General features: G+C 45.7%; 1 protein-coding gene across 1 annotated transcript in view; it reads left to right on the forward strand.

Moving 5' to 3' along the window:
- The window catches only part of LOC126235263 (uncharacterized), a 606153-nt gene that overhangs the window by 535902 nt on the left and 54108 nt on the right, over positions 1-16143 (forward strand). The window contains exon 4 of the mRNA XM_049943993.1: positions 13029-13189. Coding sequence (XP_049799950.1) covers positions 13029-13189 — 161 coding nt within the window. The remainder of the gene's footprint in view (positions 1-13028; positions 13190-16143) is intronic.

Here is a 16143-nt window from a genome sequence, read left to right on the forward strand (position 1 = left end):
CTGGGAGGATCTGTGTGCCCGCTTGTACCGCTCTACTCGTCGACATCTAAGCCAACCTGTTGCTGCGTCAATAGCCTCAGCCACCCACGTACTGCTTCCGGCGGAGTACTTCCTTCATTATGCCAACAAATGGGTGTCAGAAGATAAGAGATCCGAGCTGTAGGGAGGATGAGGGCTAACAATGCAGTCAAGTTTCGTGAGCTCCTTTCGGGTGCGTAGACTTGCGTGAGGCCTTGCGTTGTCATCATGCAGAAGTAGAAGTTGAAACCCTCCCGGCTCCTCTATATCTCTTTCGTTACGCAACCTTCCCTTCTACAATAACCTGTGAAACCTTCCCTTAGGATTTCTATCTGTTCCTTAATAACAACAAATGAAATCTTCCCTTTGAAATTAATCATCTTTCTCAATAATAATAATAATAAGTGCAATCTTAGCATACAGATTTAAGTGCTGCTTATTAAAAGTGTTTTCTCATTATTTCGACGAAGCATAGAATGTGTCGTCGTCGTGGCCCTCGGTCGTTACCTGCAATAACCCAAAACTGTTCCTTACCTTTTTTACTGTTAGTGGATCGCCATCTGACTGCTACATCGAACTGCGACATTAATATACTTATTCTGTTTTACTATATTCTATTAGCTGCTGGTGGGCTGTCATAATAAATGGATGTATTTATTACCAAAGCTGACGTTATTCTTTAATAGCAAAGCTGACGTTATTCTTTAATTAATTAGACTTAATATACGTAAGTCATAGTTCAACTTCTTGACAACAATAAAATTTTGCGAAGTTTTACGTTGATGGTTTTTGGGATGGATTACAATCAGTAATGCAATATTGCTGGCAAAAATTAATTATATCCTGAAAAGATTCTTCAGATATTTTGTTGGTAATGAAATGATTGTAGAAACGTTCAAATGGGACTTACTTTTTACAAATTCAGTAATATTAGTTCCTCTTATGATAATAGTTAGCTGATGTCTCTGTACATCCGTTTATAGTCTCTTGTAAATCATAGCTGGTGGCTGGCAGGCGCACCGCTCCTCTCAACCTCTCTCTTCAGGCCTGCTACCGACTCGCTTCACATCTCGCTTACTACTGACTTCCTACGAACGCTAAAGTGGGGTCTCTGCTGCCAACAATTCTTTCTGGTGCAGACCATCCCTGCTACAATACAAAATGTAGCAATGCGCGGTATTTCACGGACTTCTCTTAAAATGTATCCAGACGCGGTCTCTCCCGCCCTTTTTAAAATTATATCAATGTGCGGTCTCTCCCGCCAACAATACTTCGGTGCAGACATTCCCTGCTACCACAATTGTTTCCAAAATGACAAATATTAATTATTCCTACTTAATCCTATTAATAAAATATAAACATCTTTCATAAATTGTGTTATGGCAATAGAAATATACACGTCTTACAAAGTTCATTTGCATTTTTGTGAAGACGAAACCCTGAAACCTTTTTTGAATTTGCTGCGAGTAGCACAATCCGTTTGAAAGTTGATCGTTGTACTAAGAGGGAGGACGTCAAACAGAATAACCCCTTCAGAGCCCCAGAACACCGTCGCCATGACTTCACCGGCTGAGAGTGCGCCTTTGGATTGTTTTCGGAGGAGAGATGGTGTGGCGCCACTCCGTGATTTTCCATTCTGTTTCCGGTTCAAGTGATAAACAAATGTTTCATCGCGTGTAGCGTTATTCCACAAGAAATTGTCGCAATGAGCTTCGTTACGTGCAAGCAATTCCGCACGGATGGTCCTATGTTACTTTTTATGGTCTTCTGTTAGGCGGCGAGGAACCCAGTAGGCAAATACCTTCGTGTACCCCATATGGTGGACAAGTGTGTCAGCATAACCAACACAGATGTGCAGTTGAGTATCGAATGGTTTGTGATCCGTCTGTCATCTCGAATGAGAGTGTCCACACGTTCCAGCATTGCTGAAGTCACAGCTGTGTGCGGCCGGCCGGCACGCGGGACGTCGGACAGTTGCGATGATTGCAGACCCCTCGCCCGACTCACCATGCTTTTGTTCACTGCCAGGTCTCCGTAGACATTCTGCAAGCGCCTATGAATATCTGCGATCCTCTGGTTTTCCGCCAAAAGGAACGCAGTGACAGCTCTCTGCTCGGAACGCACCTCCGTTACAAACGCAATTTTGAAGGCTACATATGGCGCTGCCATCTATTGGAATTTCATGAAACTATTTTGGCTCAAGTGGGAATATTCCACAACAAATTCTGCAGTTTTTCATCGCATATTGGCCAAAAAAGTGTTAAGTTACTTATTGAACGCCCCCTCGTAAATTGTCATACTGCAACAGGAAGTAATTCAAGACAGTAGTCGTGATATCTAATTCCAGTCCTACACGTCATGGTATGAGAATGAGTAGATGCTAAAGAAATGCTGGACTGGTCTACCCTACTGGATTTCCGAAAGGCTTTTGACACTGTACCACACAAGCGGCTTGTAGTGAAATTGCGTGCTTATGGAATATCGTCTCAGTTAGGTGAGTGGTTTGTGATTTCCTGTCAGAGAGGTCACAGATAGTAGTAATTGACGGAAAGACATCGAGTAAAACAGAAGTGATTTCTGGCGTTACCCAAGGTAGTGTTACAGGCCCTTTACTGTTCCTTATCTATATAAACGATTTGGGAGACCATCAGAGCAGCTGTATAAGGTTGTTTGCAGATGACGCTGTCGTTTATCGACTAATAAAGTAATCAGAAGATCAAAACAAATTTCAAAACGATTTAGAAAAGATATCTGAATGGTGCGAAAAGTGGCAGTCGACCCTAAATAACGAAAAGTGTGAGGTAATCCACGTGAGTGCTAAAAGGAATTCGTTAAACTTCGGTTACACGATAAATCAGTCTGATCTAAAGGCCGTAAATTCAACTAAATACCTAGGAATTACGATTACGAACAACTTCAATTGGAAAGAACACATGGAAATTGTTGTGGCGAAGGCTAACCAAAGACTGCGTTTTATTGGAACGACACTTAGAAAATGTAACAGACCTACTAAGGAGACTGCCCACACTACGCTTGTCCGTCGTCTATTAGAATACTGTTGAGCGGAATGGGATCCTTACCAGCTGGGGACTGATGGAGTACATCGAAAAAGTTCAAAGAAGGGCAGCACGTTTTATACTATCGCAAAATATGGGAGAGAGAGTCACAGAAATGACACAGGCATTGGGCTGTCCAATCACCAACTTTCTCCTCCGAATGCGAAAATATTTTGTTGCCACCGACCTACGTAGGGAGAAACGATCACCACGTAAAATAGGTGAAATCAGAGCTCGTACGGAAAGATACAGGTGTTCGTTCTTTCCGCGCGCAATACGAGATTTGAATAATAGAGGAATTGTGAAGGCGGTTCGATGCACCCTCTGCCAGACACTTAAATGTGATTTGCAGAGTATCGATGTAGATATACTGAAGATCTTCACCAGTATTCAGAGACTACAAACTTCTTATGAAGGCTAAGCGGAAACGTTGACAATAACACCAATGTCGGAATACTATCTGTGATACAGAATTTCGAAACTGCTGTCCACGGACCATTCAAAGAGTCTGTCATTAGTGTCGATGAAAATCAGCTTTTTCTTATGTAATTCGGAAAAGCAGTTTACATCACATTATTTCTCCACGCATTGTCAACTATTTTCTTTTGGAGGGAAATGGGCATTTAGCTATCATAAGAAAAATTCATTGACTACGTCCAGGGTTATCCCGATCTAAGACAAATAATTTGTTTCTGATGTAGAAAGGACAAAGACGTGAAGAGAGGACAACAGCGGGTTAATAGAGTACTGGTCTCATAACTTGGGCCATAAAAATAATGTGCACTGACCGTTATGGGAGACGTAATACACACTTGTTTTTTTTTTCTCCCTAGTCAGTTATAATGTTCAGATATGAAATAACCAAAGAACAAGCGCGGTTCGTTGTTTGTACGCTGGGAAAGGCTGCGACATTCATCTATTCCAACTATAGTTCCAGAGCTCTCTAAGAAGTTTGCAGTCTGCATCTCTTTCATTTTCATAATCAGCTAGTAAATAACAACGAAAACTAATCCAATAAGATCAACAGGTACTTGTCACATTCACCGACGCTCTAGCAGAACAAACTGTACTAAAAATTACGCGTTTTGCAGAGACCTTTCATGTGAAGTGTTGCATAAACCGTTGCTTTCCATAGTGTGCAGCTACAAATACGAGAATTACCAAAGACGGTGTACGCTTAATATTTTTCATGTTTTCAGTTCTGAACTTAACTCGTTTGTTTTTCGTGTCTGTCCAGTCTGCGGTGCCTGTCCAATTCGCAGAAAGGAACAGTAATGTTCCTGTAACATCAGGGGATCTGTGTTGTAATTGGGAGAAAGAAGTAAACCGAGCAGCACCCATGTTGATTTGATGCTTTACTTGATGGTTGTCATATTTATCTTTCCGTATTACGAAAATATACGGTTTAATTGATACCTGTACAGCCGGCCGAAGTGGCCGTGCTGTTCTAGGCGCTGCAGTCTGGAGTCGCGAGACCGCTACGGTCGCAGGTTCGAATCCTGCCTCGGGCATGGATGTGTGTGATGTCCTTAGGTTAGTTAGGTTTAACTAATTCTAAGTTCTAGGGGACTAATGACCTCAGAAGTTGAGTCCCATAGTGCTCAGAGCCATTGTTTTGATACCTGTACATCGCATTAAAGAGCTATCCAAAACGCGTATTTTTAGTACGGCCCGTTCTGCTAAAGTGTCAGGAAATGTAATATTGTTGGATGAACATGTTACCCATTCATACTGTGCTGTTTTCAGTCTCACAGTGTGCCGTTGTTATTAACTAGAAAAATTAAGCTCATAAGACCTAAGACACAATACAATCACAAGAAAGAATCTGTTTAAAACGTACTTTATCCCGCCGTCAGCAAGCAAGTATATTCTAAGTAACTGAAGGTAACGCCACCTGTTTCGCATATTATTACCTCTAAACATTTGTTAAACTTGCTTGGTTGCAAAACATACACTATGTGATCAGAAGTATCCGGACACTCCAAAAACGTACTTTCTCATACTGGGTGCTTTGTGCTGCCACCTACTGCCAGGTACTCCATTTCAGCGCCCAAACAACCCAACCCAACTCCATATCAGCGACCGCAGTAATCATTACACATCATGAGAGAGCAGAATGGAACGCTCCGCGGAACTCACGGACTTCGAATGTGGTCAGGTGATTGGGTGTCACACGCGATATTTCCACATTCCTAAACATCCCTAGGTCCAATGTCCCGATGTGACAGTGAAGTGGAAACGTGAGGGGACACGTGCAGCACAAAAGCGTACTGGCCGACCTCGTCTGTTGACTGACAGAAACGAACAACAGTTGAAGAGGATCGTAATGTGTAATAGGCAGACATCTATCCAGACAACCACACAGGAATTCCAAACTGCATCAGGATACACTGCAAGTACTATGAAAGTTAGGCTGGAGGTGAGAAAACTTGTACTTCATGGTCGAGCGACTGCTCATAAGCCACACATCACGCGGTAAATGCCGGCGATTGAACAGTGGAAAAACGTTGTGTGGAGTGACGAATCACGGTACACAATGTGGCGATCCGACGGCAGGGTGTGGGTATGGCGAATGCCCGGAAACGTCATCTGCAAGCGTGTGTTGCGCCAACAGTAAAATTCGGAGGCGATGGTGTAACGGTGTAGTCGTGTTTCTCATGGAGGGGGCCTGCACCCTTTGTTGTTTAGCCTGGCACTATTACAGCACAGGCCTACATTGACGTTTTAAGCACCTTCTTGCTTCCCACTGTTGAAGAGCAATTCGGGGATGGCGATTGCATCTTTCAACAGGATCGAGCACCTGTTCATAACGCACGGCCTGTGGCGGAGTGGTTACACGACAGTAACATCCCTGTGATGGACTGGCCTGCACAGAGCCCTGACCTGAACCCTATAGAGCACTTTTGGGATGTTTTGGAAAGCCGACATCGTGCCAGGCCTCACCGATCGACATAGACACATCACCTCAGTGCAACATTCCGTGAAGAATCGGCTGTCATTCCCCAAGAAAGCTTCCGGCACCTGACTGAAGGTATATCTGCTAGAGTGGAAGCTATCATCAAGGCTAAGGGTGGACGCCACGAACTTGTAAGTCATTTTGAGGCAGGTGTCCGGATACTTTCGATCACATAGTGTATATTAGGGTATTCTACTGCCCTGTAGCGAGACATAGGATGCGTTTCCTACAGTCTATCTTTAGCGGCTGTTGTACAAATAGGAAGTATAAAGCCCATGTCGCCCTACTGAATAATTATGTAGCTATTTGGAATAACATACTACCGTTTCATTTTTTTTCCAGGAATGTATAGAAAGAGATCACAAACATGATGGCCAGCCCCTTCCTCACATTCCTGTCTCCAGGGTATTAGTGAAACTACAGGATTTGGGCAAAAATATGGAAACAAAAAAAAAAAAACGGATTACTATATCGTAATACAGTTTAGGAAACCATTTGGCATCCGAAACAGTTTCATGTCTTCTCGTAAAGGATACAGTTTCTTTACGGTTTTCAAAGGAATCTTATACCATTCTTACTGCAAAATAGTGACAAGTTCAGGTAGTGATGATGGAGTTGGATAGCGATCACACACCCTTCTCGCAAAAGTGGACCACACAGGCTCAGTAATATTGAGATCTGGTGGCCAGTGGCGAGAGTAGACGTGACAGTCCATCCTCGTGCTCACAAAACCAGTCGTGGATGATGCGAGATTTGTGAACAGGAGCCACGTCGTCTTGGAACACAGTGTCGCCATTGGGGAACAATTTTACCATGGGATGAACCTGAACATCCAAAATGGTCACACAATCCTTGGAAGTAATGCGACCCTGCAGAGTAACCATGGAGCCCATGGAATACCACGATACGGCTGCCAAAATCACCACCGAACCCCCGCCATGTTTCGCTCTTGGGACGCAAACTTGGCCAGAACTTCGAAACAGTGGCAGCAACAGTCATCTGGCCAAATGACATTCTTCCAATGCTCCATAGCACAGGTTTTATGGGTTCGGCACGTTTTTCTGCTACTTGCTTTTGCGTCACTGATGAGCGGTTTTGGAATTCCAGCTCGCCCACAAAAAATTCCTTCTGACGCACCTCCCTTTGTGTTCTGGTGCTAACAGGGTTTGAAAGTGCGACATTGATTTCTGCAGTGACTTTTGCAGAAGTCGTCGTCTTACTTTTCGTCAGAATTCTCTTCAGTGACAGTCAATCTCGATCTTTGAACACACATTTTGTCCTCGTTGTGACTTAGCGGATGACATATTTCCACTTTCCCTGTATAAGTTACAAATCTACGGTACAGTGCCTCTTGAAACATCGAACACTTGGGCTACCTCGGTTACGGACAGTGGCGGCTATTGTGTGACGTCTTACGAATTTATTGGTTATTTTTCTTTGAATGCTGTTAAACGTAACGTAGATGCTGCTGTCTGAAAGACACGGCACTTACATCTACCGCACTACTGCTCTACTGACTCTGTGAAACTTGGCAACACCGGCCGCTGTGGCCGAGCGGCTCTAGGCGCTTCAGTCCGGAACCGCGCTGCTGCTACGGCCACAGGTTCGAATCCTGCCTCGGGCTTGGATGTGTGTGATATCCTTAGGTTGGTTAGGTTTAAGTAGTACTAAATCTAGGGGACTGCTGACCTCAGATGTTAAGACCCATAGTGCTTAGAGCCAACCAAACTTGGCATCAGGGTCGTGAGCACCTTCAGTTATGCATGTTTTAAGGAGCTTTTGCGCTTGCGCAACTCGCATGACGTAATTGTCTTATGGGCCAAATACACTCCTGGAAATGGAAAAAAGAACACATTGACACCGGTGTGTCAGACCCACCATACTTGCTCTGGACACTGCGAGAGAACTGTACAAGCAATGATCACACGCACGGCACAGTGGACACACCAGGAACCGCGGTGTTGGACGTCGAATGGCGCTAGCTGCGCAGCATTTGTGCACCGCCGCCGTCAGTGTCAGCCAGTTTGCCGTGGCATACGGAGCTCCATCGCAGTCTTTAACACTGGTAGCATGTCGCGACAGCGTGGACGTGAACCGTATGTGCAGTTGACGGACTTTGAGCGAGGGCGTATAGTGGGCATGCGGGAGGCCGGGTGGACATACCACCGAATTGCTCAACACGTGGGGCGTGAGGTCTCCACAGTACATCGATGTTGTCGCCAGTGGTCGGCGGAAGGTGCACGTGCCCGTCGACCTGGGACCGGACCGCAGTGACGCACGGATGCACGCCAAGACCGTAGGATCCTACGCAGTGCCGCAGGGGACCGCACCGCCACTTCCCAGCAAATTTGGGACACTGTTGCTCCTGGGGTATCGGCGAGGACCATTCGCAACCGTTTCCATGAAGCTGGGCTACGGTCCCGCACACCGTTAGGCCGTCTTCCGCTCACGCCCCAACATCGTGCAGCCCGCCTCCAGTGGTGTCGCGACAGGCGTGAATGGAGGGACGAATGGAGACGTGTCGTCTTCAGCGATGAGAGTCGCTTCTGCCTTGGTGCCAATGATGGTCGTATGCGTGTTTGGCGCCGTGCAGGTGAGCGCCACAATCAGGACTGCATACGACCGAGGCACACAGGGCCAACACCCGGCATCATGGTGTGGGGAGCGATCTCCTACACTGGCCGTACACCACTGGTGATCGTCGAGGGGACACTGAATAGTGCACAGTACATCCAAACCGCCATCTAACCCATCGTTCTACCATTCCTAGACCGGCAAGTGAACTTGCTGTTCCAACAGGACAATGCACGTCCGCATGTATCCCGTGCCACCCAACGTGCTCTAGAAGGTGTAAGTCAACTACCCTGGCCAGCAAGATCTCCGGATCTGTCCCCCATTGAGCATGTTTGGGACTGGATGAAGTGTCGTCTCACGCAGTCTGCACGTCCAGCACGAACGCTGGTCCAACTGAGGCGCCAGGTGGAAATGGCATGGCAAGCCGTTCCACAGGACTACATCCAGCATCTCTACGATCGTCTCCATGGGAGAATAGCAGCCTGCATTGCTGCGAAAGGTGGATATACACTGTACTAGTGCCGACATTGTGCATGCTCTGTTGCCTGTGTCTATGTGCCTGTGGTTCTGTCAGTGTGATCATGTGATGTATCTGACCCCAGGAATGTGTCAATAACGTTTCCCCTTCCTGGGACAATGAATTCACGGTGTTCTTATTTCAATTTCCAGGAGTGTACATACGGATTTGATAACGTGTACGGTTCACGGTGTGCACTCAATTAGAAGTTTACGTCCATGCCACCAGGCGGTAGCACACCGCGGCGGACTTTTATTCCCGTTCGCTCGGTATAAATCGTGCTAGATGATAGTGCACTCTTCAGATGTGATGATTTACTCACTACATACTGTAGTAAAATTACATCAGAAGTCAGTATATGTTGCAGTTGTATTGACAGTAAAACTATTTTGTGGGTTTCTGAATGAGTTGTAGAATATTAATTGTGAACTTTATCATGCAGTAATCCATTTGAGGTGCTGAGAATCATAAGGGCCTAAAGCACATAACCGTCGATTTGAGATTGTAACATTTATTCATGTTTGCGAAATCTTTTGTTCTTATGGTGAGGCCCACATTGTATATACAAAAATTGTTTCCCTGATATCCACTTAAATGTGGGGTCGACGGCGGTGTGCTTTAGGCCCTTGTGGGGCTCAGTGCCACATTTGTTTTAGAGTGATCTGACCATGTTGGTAGACATTGGTTGACCTTAATCATTTCCACAAACGGTACTTGGTGTTTGGAGTTGGTTATTTTCTGAGCGGGAATCGGCTTTCATGTCCAGTCTAAACACTGTTGAATCTATTTTAAATGCCAACAGAAAAGTAAAGCTGTGTGGACGGGTCGTGAGTCGTATTTTGGTAGTCCAGCCGGTATAGCACTTGCCAGCAAAAGGCAAATCTCCCGAGTTAGTGTGTCTGTCCGGCACACAGCTTTAATCTGCCAGGAAGTTTCATATCAGCGCACGCTCCGCTGCAGGGTGAAAATCTCATTCAGGTAACAGAGAAGTAAGTTACCAATAAAAGTTAGCCGCAAAGGAACTAGGGCCTCCGAGAAGATATCATTTGATTGAGAGAGTGACAAATCGAATACGTGTTACTACAAGCGAACATTTAACAAGGGAGTGTACAGTTAACGCAAGTTGTCGTGTGGGTGCGGCGTAAGAATATGATTCTCGGCCCGGAAGTACATTTGTGAACCAATACATCCATTAGGGAACTCGTACTTTCATGCGAAAAAATCGAAAAGCAAGAAAACTCTCACTTACACAAAAATGCGAATTGGAGAGTTGCGAAAGCTTACACATTATTTCGTCATTGCCCTAAACTGTACTTAATTATGTACAAAACAACAAAATTCCACAAAACACTTCTTTCCTTCGTCAGATAAGTTACGCATTTTATAATTGTGGTTGTTGTTGTTGTTGTTGTTGTCAGTGGCTGTCGTTGTATTAACTTGTCGATATGCGTAACTGCTATACATCAAATGTTATTAACTTCACACTCTCAAATTTAACTAAATCCAAAAAATTTGTCAGCACCCATAATTTATACTGAAGAACCGCCACTGGTTACGGAAGCACCCACCGTAGGAGCATCAACAATTTGCTCACGTTCGAATTTATTTAGCTCCAACGTAATGCACTCTGAACTACATATAACGCTCTTCTGACCACGAGTGCACCTGCAACGTATTGAGGGCACTGCACAGGTGCGTTCGTGGTCAAATAAAACAGCGCAACCTGCAGGCTTGGCTATCATCTGCGTTTATGTTCAAGCATGCATTTCTCATGGCGTTTCCACATTTTTGTCCAACATATGTATATTCGTGCGCTGATCCCCAGCGATATGCCTCACCTCCGCTTCTCCGTAGCCAGTAGCTTGCAGCTCTAAGCCTGACTGTTAAATCGGCACTATATACACATATCAAAAGTTTTGCATCACTCCGATTCTCAGAACTCCTGAAGATAGACGTCGACTGTGGATATTGTATCACAGGCACAGTCCCTTTGACTGTTCAGAGATGTCAATAAACCCGCCCAAAGATGTAAACAACGATGCATGAGCAGCGCCTATTACACGGAGAGGGTCCGACAGCCGATCAGTTCCAGTCATTCCACCAAGAAGGAGGTACACGGCTCATGCTGTCCGTAGTTCAACCATGCCTAGAGGGTTGCCGGCCGAAGTGGCCGTGCGGTTAAAGGCGCTGCAGTCTGGAACCGCAAGACCGCTACGGTCGCAGGTTCGAATCCTGCCTCGGGCATGGATGTTTGTGATGTCCTTAGGTTAGTTTGGTTTAACTAGTTCTAAGTTCTAGGGGACTAATGACCTCAGCAGTTGAGTCCCATAGTGCTCACAGCCATTTGAACCATTTGAACCTAGAGGGTTAGTACCGCGGCTCGATCGCGTTCGTATTGTTACTTCGTCCCAGGAAGGGCTCTCAACAAGGGAAGTGTCCAGGGGTCTCGGAGTGAACCAAAGCGATATTGTTCGGACATGGAGGAAATACAGAAAGACAGGAACTGCCGATGACATGCCTCGCTCAGCCCGCCCAAGGGCTACTACTGTAGTGGATGAGCGCTCTGATGAACCCTGACAGCAACGCCACCATGTTGAATAATGCTTTTCGTGCAGTCACATGGCGTCGTGTTAAGACTCAAACTGTGCGCAACAGGCTGCATGATGCGGGACTTCACTCCCGACGGCCATGGCGAGGTCCACCTTTGCAACCACGACACCATGCAGCGCGGTACAGATGGGCTCAACAACATGCCGAATGGACCGCTCAGGATTGGCATCACGTTCTCTTCACCGATGAGTGTCTCATATGCCTTCAACCAGACAATTGTCGGTGACGCGTTTGGAGGCAACCCGGTCAGGGTGAACGCCATACACACACTGTCCAGCGAGTGCAGCAAGGTGGAGGTTCCCTGTTGTTTTGGGGCGGCATTATGTGGGGCCTACGTACGCCACTGGTGGTCATGGAAGGCAGTAAAATATGTGAATGCCATCCTCCGACCGATAGTGCAACCATATCGGCAGCATTTTGGCTTCATCACGACAATTCCCGCCCCCCCCCCCCATCTTGCACGTGTTGTGAATGACTTCCTTCAGGATAAAAAAAATGGTTCAAATGGCTCTGAACACTATGGGACTCAACATCTTAGGTCGTAAGTCCCCTAGAACTTAGAACTACTTAAACCTAACTAACCTAAGGACATCACACACACCCATGCCCGAGGCAGGATTCGAACCTGCGACCGTAGCAGTCCCGCGGTTCCGGACTGCAGCGCCAGAACCGCTAGACCACCGCGGCCGGCCTCCTTCAGGATAATGACATCGCTCGACTAGAGGGGCCAGCATGTTCTCCAGACATGAACGCTGTGGAACATGCCTGGGATACATTGAAAAGGGCTGTTTATGGACGACGTGACCCACTAACCACTCTGAGGGATCTACGCGGAACCGCCATAGAGGAGTGGGACAATGCGGACCAACAGTGCCTTGATGAACTTGAAGATAGTATGCCTCGACGAATACAGGCATGCATCAATGCAAGAGGGCGTGCTACTGGGTACTAGAGGTACCGGTGCGTACAGCAGTGTGGACCACCATCTCTGAAGGTCTCGCTGTACGGTGGTACAACATGCAATGTGTGGTTTTCATGAGCAATAAAAAGGGCGGAAATGATCTTTATGTTCTTTATGTTGATCACTATTCCAATTTTCTGTACAGGTCCAGGATCTCTCGGAAGCGAGGTGATGTAAAACTTTTTTGATGTGTGTATGTTCAGAATTGGAGGAATACCTCGCTGCGTATGTCTGATGTGTGCTCTCTTCAAGCTCGCAGCGCGCTTGCTGCATTAGTGTAGTCTTGCAACATTAGACGCGAGGTGTGACGCAGCAGTCGTGTTGTTGGTTTGGCAGGAACCCGTGGGTGTCTGGTCTGGAGTGCCGCGAGTCTGGCTCGACCAACAGCTCGTCGGCGAGCAGCCGGCGCGGCGGCGGTCCTTGGCTGCACCCGCTGGACCTCAACCACCAGCCGGCGCCGGCCAGGCACCACCACCTCTACGAGCAGCCGCTAGACGGTACGTGTCCTCTCCGCTGCCCGGAGCACACGTTTTCGTAAATGCTATGTCAGTGTACAATATGTTCCGAAAGGTATGACGGGCGCTCAATAAGTAATGCAACACACTTTTTTGCTATTAAAGCACTATTCCAGTACACAAAATTGTTCCCCTCTCTTTTGACCACAGAACCCTACTTTTCAACATGATCTGCGTCCAATGGGATGGCATTACGCTACCTTACTGGGAGGGCCTGTATGCCTGCACGATATAGTCTGTTGGTAAATTGAAGAGCGAGCGAGTGAGCGAGCGAGTCCCCACTCGGCCTACCCAGCTTCGTCACAAGGCGCTTCTACAGGCTGTTTCACAACGTAGTACCGGGCCTGTCGCGGCGCGCGCCTTAAATCTGTGGCGACGCCGTGTACAGATACGTCCCGGCTGCGCTTATTTGTAGACAAATGCGTTAAGACCATAAAGAATACAAAATACGATAGCTTTTTCCGAAACAAAATTATAGACTATATAATATTAAGAAAAGAATGGGGCCGGCCGGAGTGGGCAGCGGTTCTAGTCGCTAGTCTGGAACCGCGCGACCGCTACGGTCGCAGGTTCGAATCCTGCCTCGGGCATGGATGTGTGTGATGTCCTTAGGTTAGTTAGGTGGCTTGCGGAGTATGATGTAGATGAATTCAAGATTGCGTTCCCGTGCGCCAGCATAGTCGCTGGCTCAGCTGTTCGCCTGTTCCCAAGTCAGCTGATGCTGTCTGATGCAATGACGATAAGTATCCCCTGGCGGGTAAAATATAATTTCCTGAGGGGTAAAAACAAAGGGGTTAATTCTGTTTCGTAACGCTTAATATGGTAATGGCTACTATACTGCTGTAAGGCCTGTTCTGTGTTATTATTATTATTATTATTATTATTGGCATTGGTCAGACACGAAACATTGGCAGCCTGCAGTCTTCCAATTTCTGCGAGACCAGAAGTAAGGAGTCCACCAATCAAATAATTTACGAACAGTAGGCCTAAAAAATAGTGTACACATATTAATTTGGTTGGATTTAAATGGAGGGTTCAGGATGTGTAGGAAGCAACTGTCGCTAGGGAGAGGATTGGTGCAGAGGAAGCATGTTTTGTAATGAATACCTACCCTCGATGTGGATAGTTAGCTTTCTTTCGTTAGAAGTAGTTTTGAATAACACGCGTAGTGCACAGAGAATTCCTTCAGAATTCTTTAAAAATGACAATAGAGAAACGCGGTACCGATAGTCTCATAGTCTGTGTTTTATTGGTTCGTGATTTAACAAACACCTACAAAAAACTATAATTTATCATCTGTCGTTTTTTAAAAATGGAAGTGTTTAGAGATAATTGTTTTTCAGTCCAATGTGTAGTTATGTACTAATGTTGGTCATGGCGAGAGGGAGGGGGGGGGGGAGGTAGGTTAATATCTGTTGGTTCTTAAGGGTGATGATCGCGAAAATGGTGGTGAACCACTGGTCTCTACTGGGAGTAGGGCTACTGTGCAGGAAGAGGGATCAGCCATTAGCTAGCAGGAGGGGTTGCTTAACGAACGAAGCAGAATTTGATGAGGGATATTAGAAGTTGATGAACTCCATTTTTCTCCGATATTGAAGTGTGGAGTTCATGCGTGTGTCCATGTGTTTTGACTTTAGTTATGTCATGTTCCATAGATCATTTACACGATTATTTTATCGATATGATGTGGAACAACCCAGATCACGCACACGCGCGCGTACGCGCGCGAATAGTGCTAATATTAATATTACTGAAAATTTTAGTTGTACACATGCAACTACATTTAGGGGTATATTTTTTTTTACCAGTTCTGAAACAGAAACTCGTCCATGGAATAGAAGTTGTCCAAAAGACATGATTTTAAGTTAAATTTAAAACTTGATCCGCTACCTGCCAGACACTTTCATGTTGTTGGGCAAATGATGAAAGATTTTTTGTTGCTGAATAATGTACTCCTTTTTGAGCAACTGACGGCTTCAATAACGGATACGAAAGGTCATTTTTTCCTCTAGTGTTGTACGTATGAACATCACTGTTCTTCGCGAATTGAGATGGATTATTTATAACGAATTTCATTAGCGAATATATGTACTCTGATGGTGCAGTTAAAATACCTAATTCTTTGAACAGGTGCCTACACGACGTCCTTGGGTGAACACCACTAATTATTCTCACTGCCCTCTTTTGTGCAATCAATGCTTTATGTCTAAGTGGTGAGCTACCCCAGACAACTATTCCATGATACATTATTGAGTGGAAATATGTAAAGTACGTTAGGAGGCTGATCTGTTTATTACCAACACTAGCGATTATACGAAGAGCGTTCGCTGAACTTAATTGTTTGAGAAGCTCAGTAAATGTTTTTCCAGTTAAAGTTGTCCTCAATTTGAAGATCCAAAAAAATTGGAGAAATCTACCCTGTTAACTGCGCCCTGTTCATGTGCTACATCAATTGTCGGTATGACTCTATTCGGTGTACAGAACTGGATGTAGTGCGTTTTTTTCTTTTTTTTATATTAAGGGAGAGTCCGTTTTCTGAGATCCACTTAATAATAATTCTTTGAAAGACATCCTCAACAATATATTCAGCTGCTTCTTCTGGAATGGGATTTATTATAACACTCGTGTCATCTGCAAAAAGTACTAGTTCTGCTTGCTGAACGTTAAGTGAGAGGTCATTCACCTGAATAAGGAACAGCTGAGGACCCAAAATTGAACCCTGTGGGACTCCCTTTGTGATAAGTCCCCATTCACTAGAATTTACCACCCTCCCAACATTATTTGTGTTATTCAGCACAACATTTTGCTTTCTGTTCGTTAAGTGCCGGCCGCTGGTGGCCGAGCGGTTCTGGCGCTACAGTCTGGAACCGCGCGACCGCTACGGTCGCAGGTTCGAATCCTGCCTCGGGCATGGATGTGTGTGTTGTCCTTAGGTT

The sequence above is a fragment of the Schistocerca nitens genome, chromosome 2 (assembly GCF_023898315.1).
Source record: "Schistocerca nitens isolate TAMUIC-IGC-003100 chromosome 2, iqSchNite1.1, whole genome shotgun sequence".
Lineage (NCBI taxonomy): Eukaryota > Metazoa > Arthropoda > Insecta > Orthoptera > Acrididae > Schistocerca > Schistocerca nitens.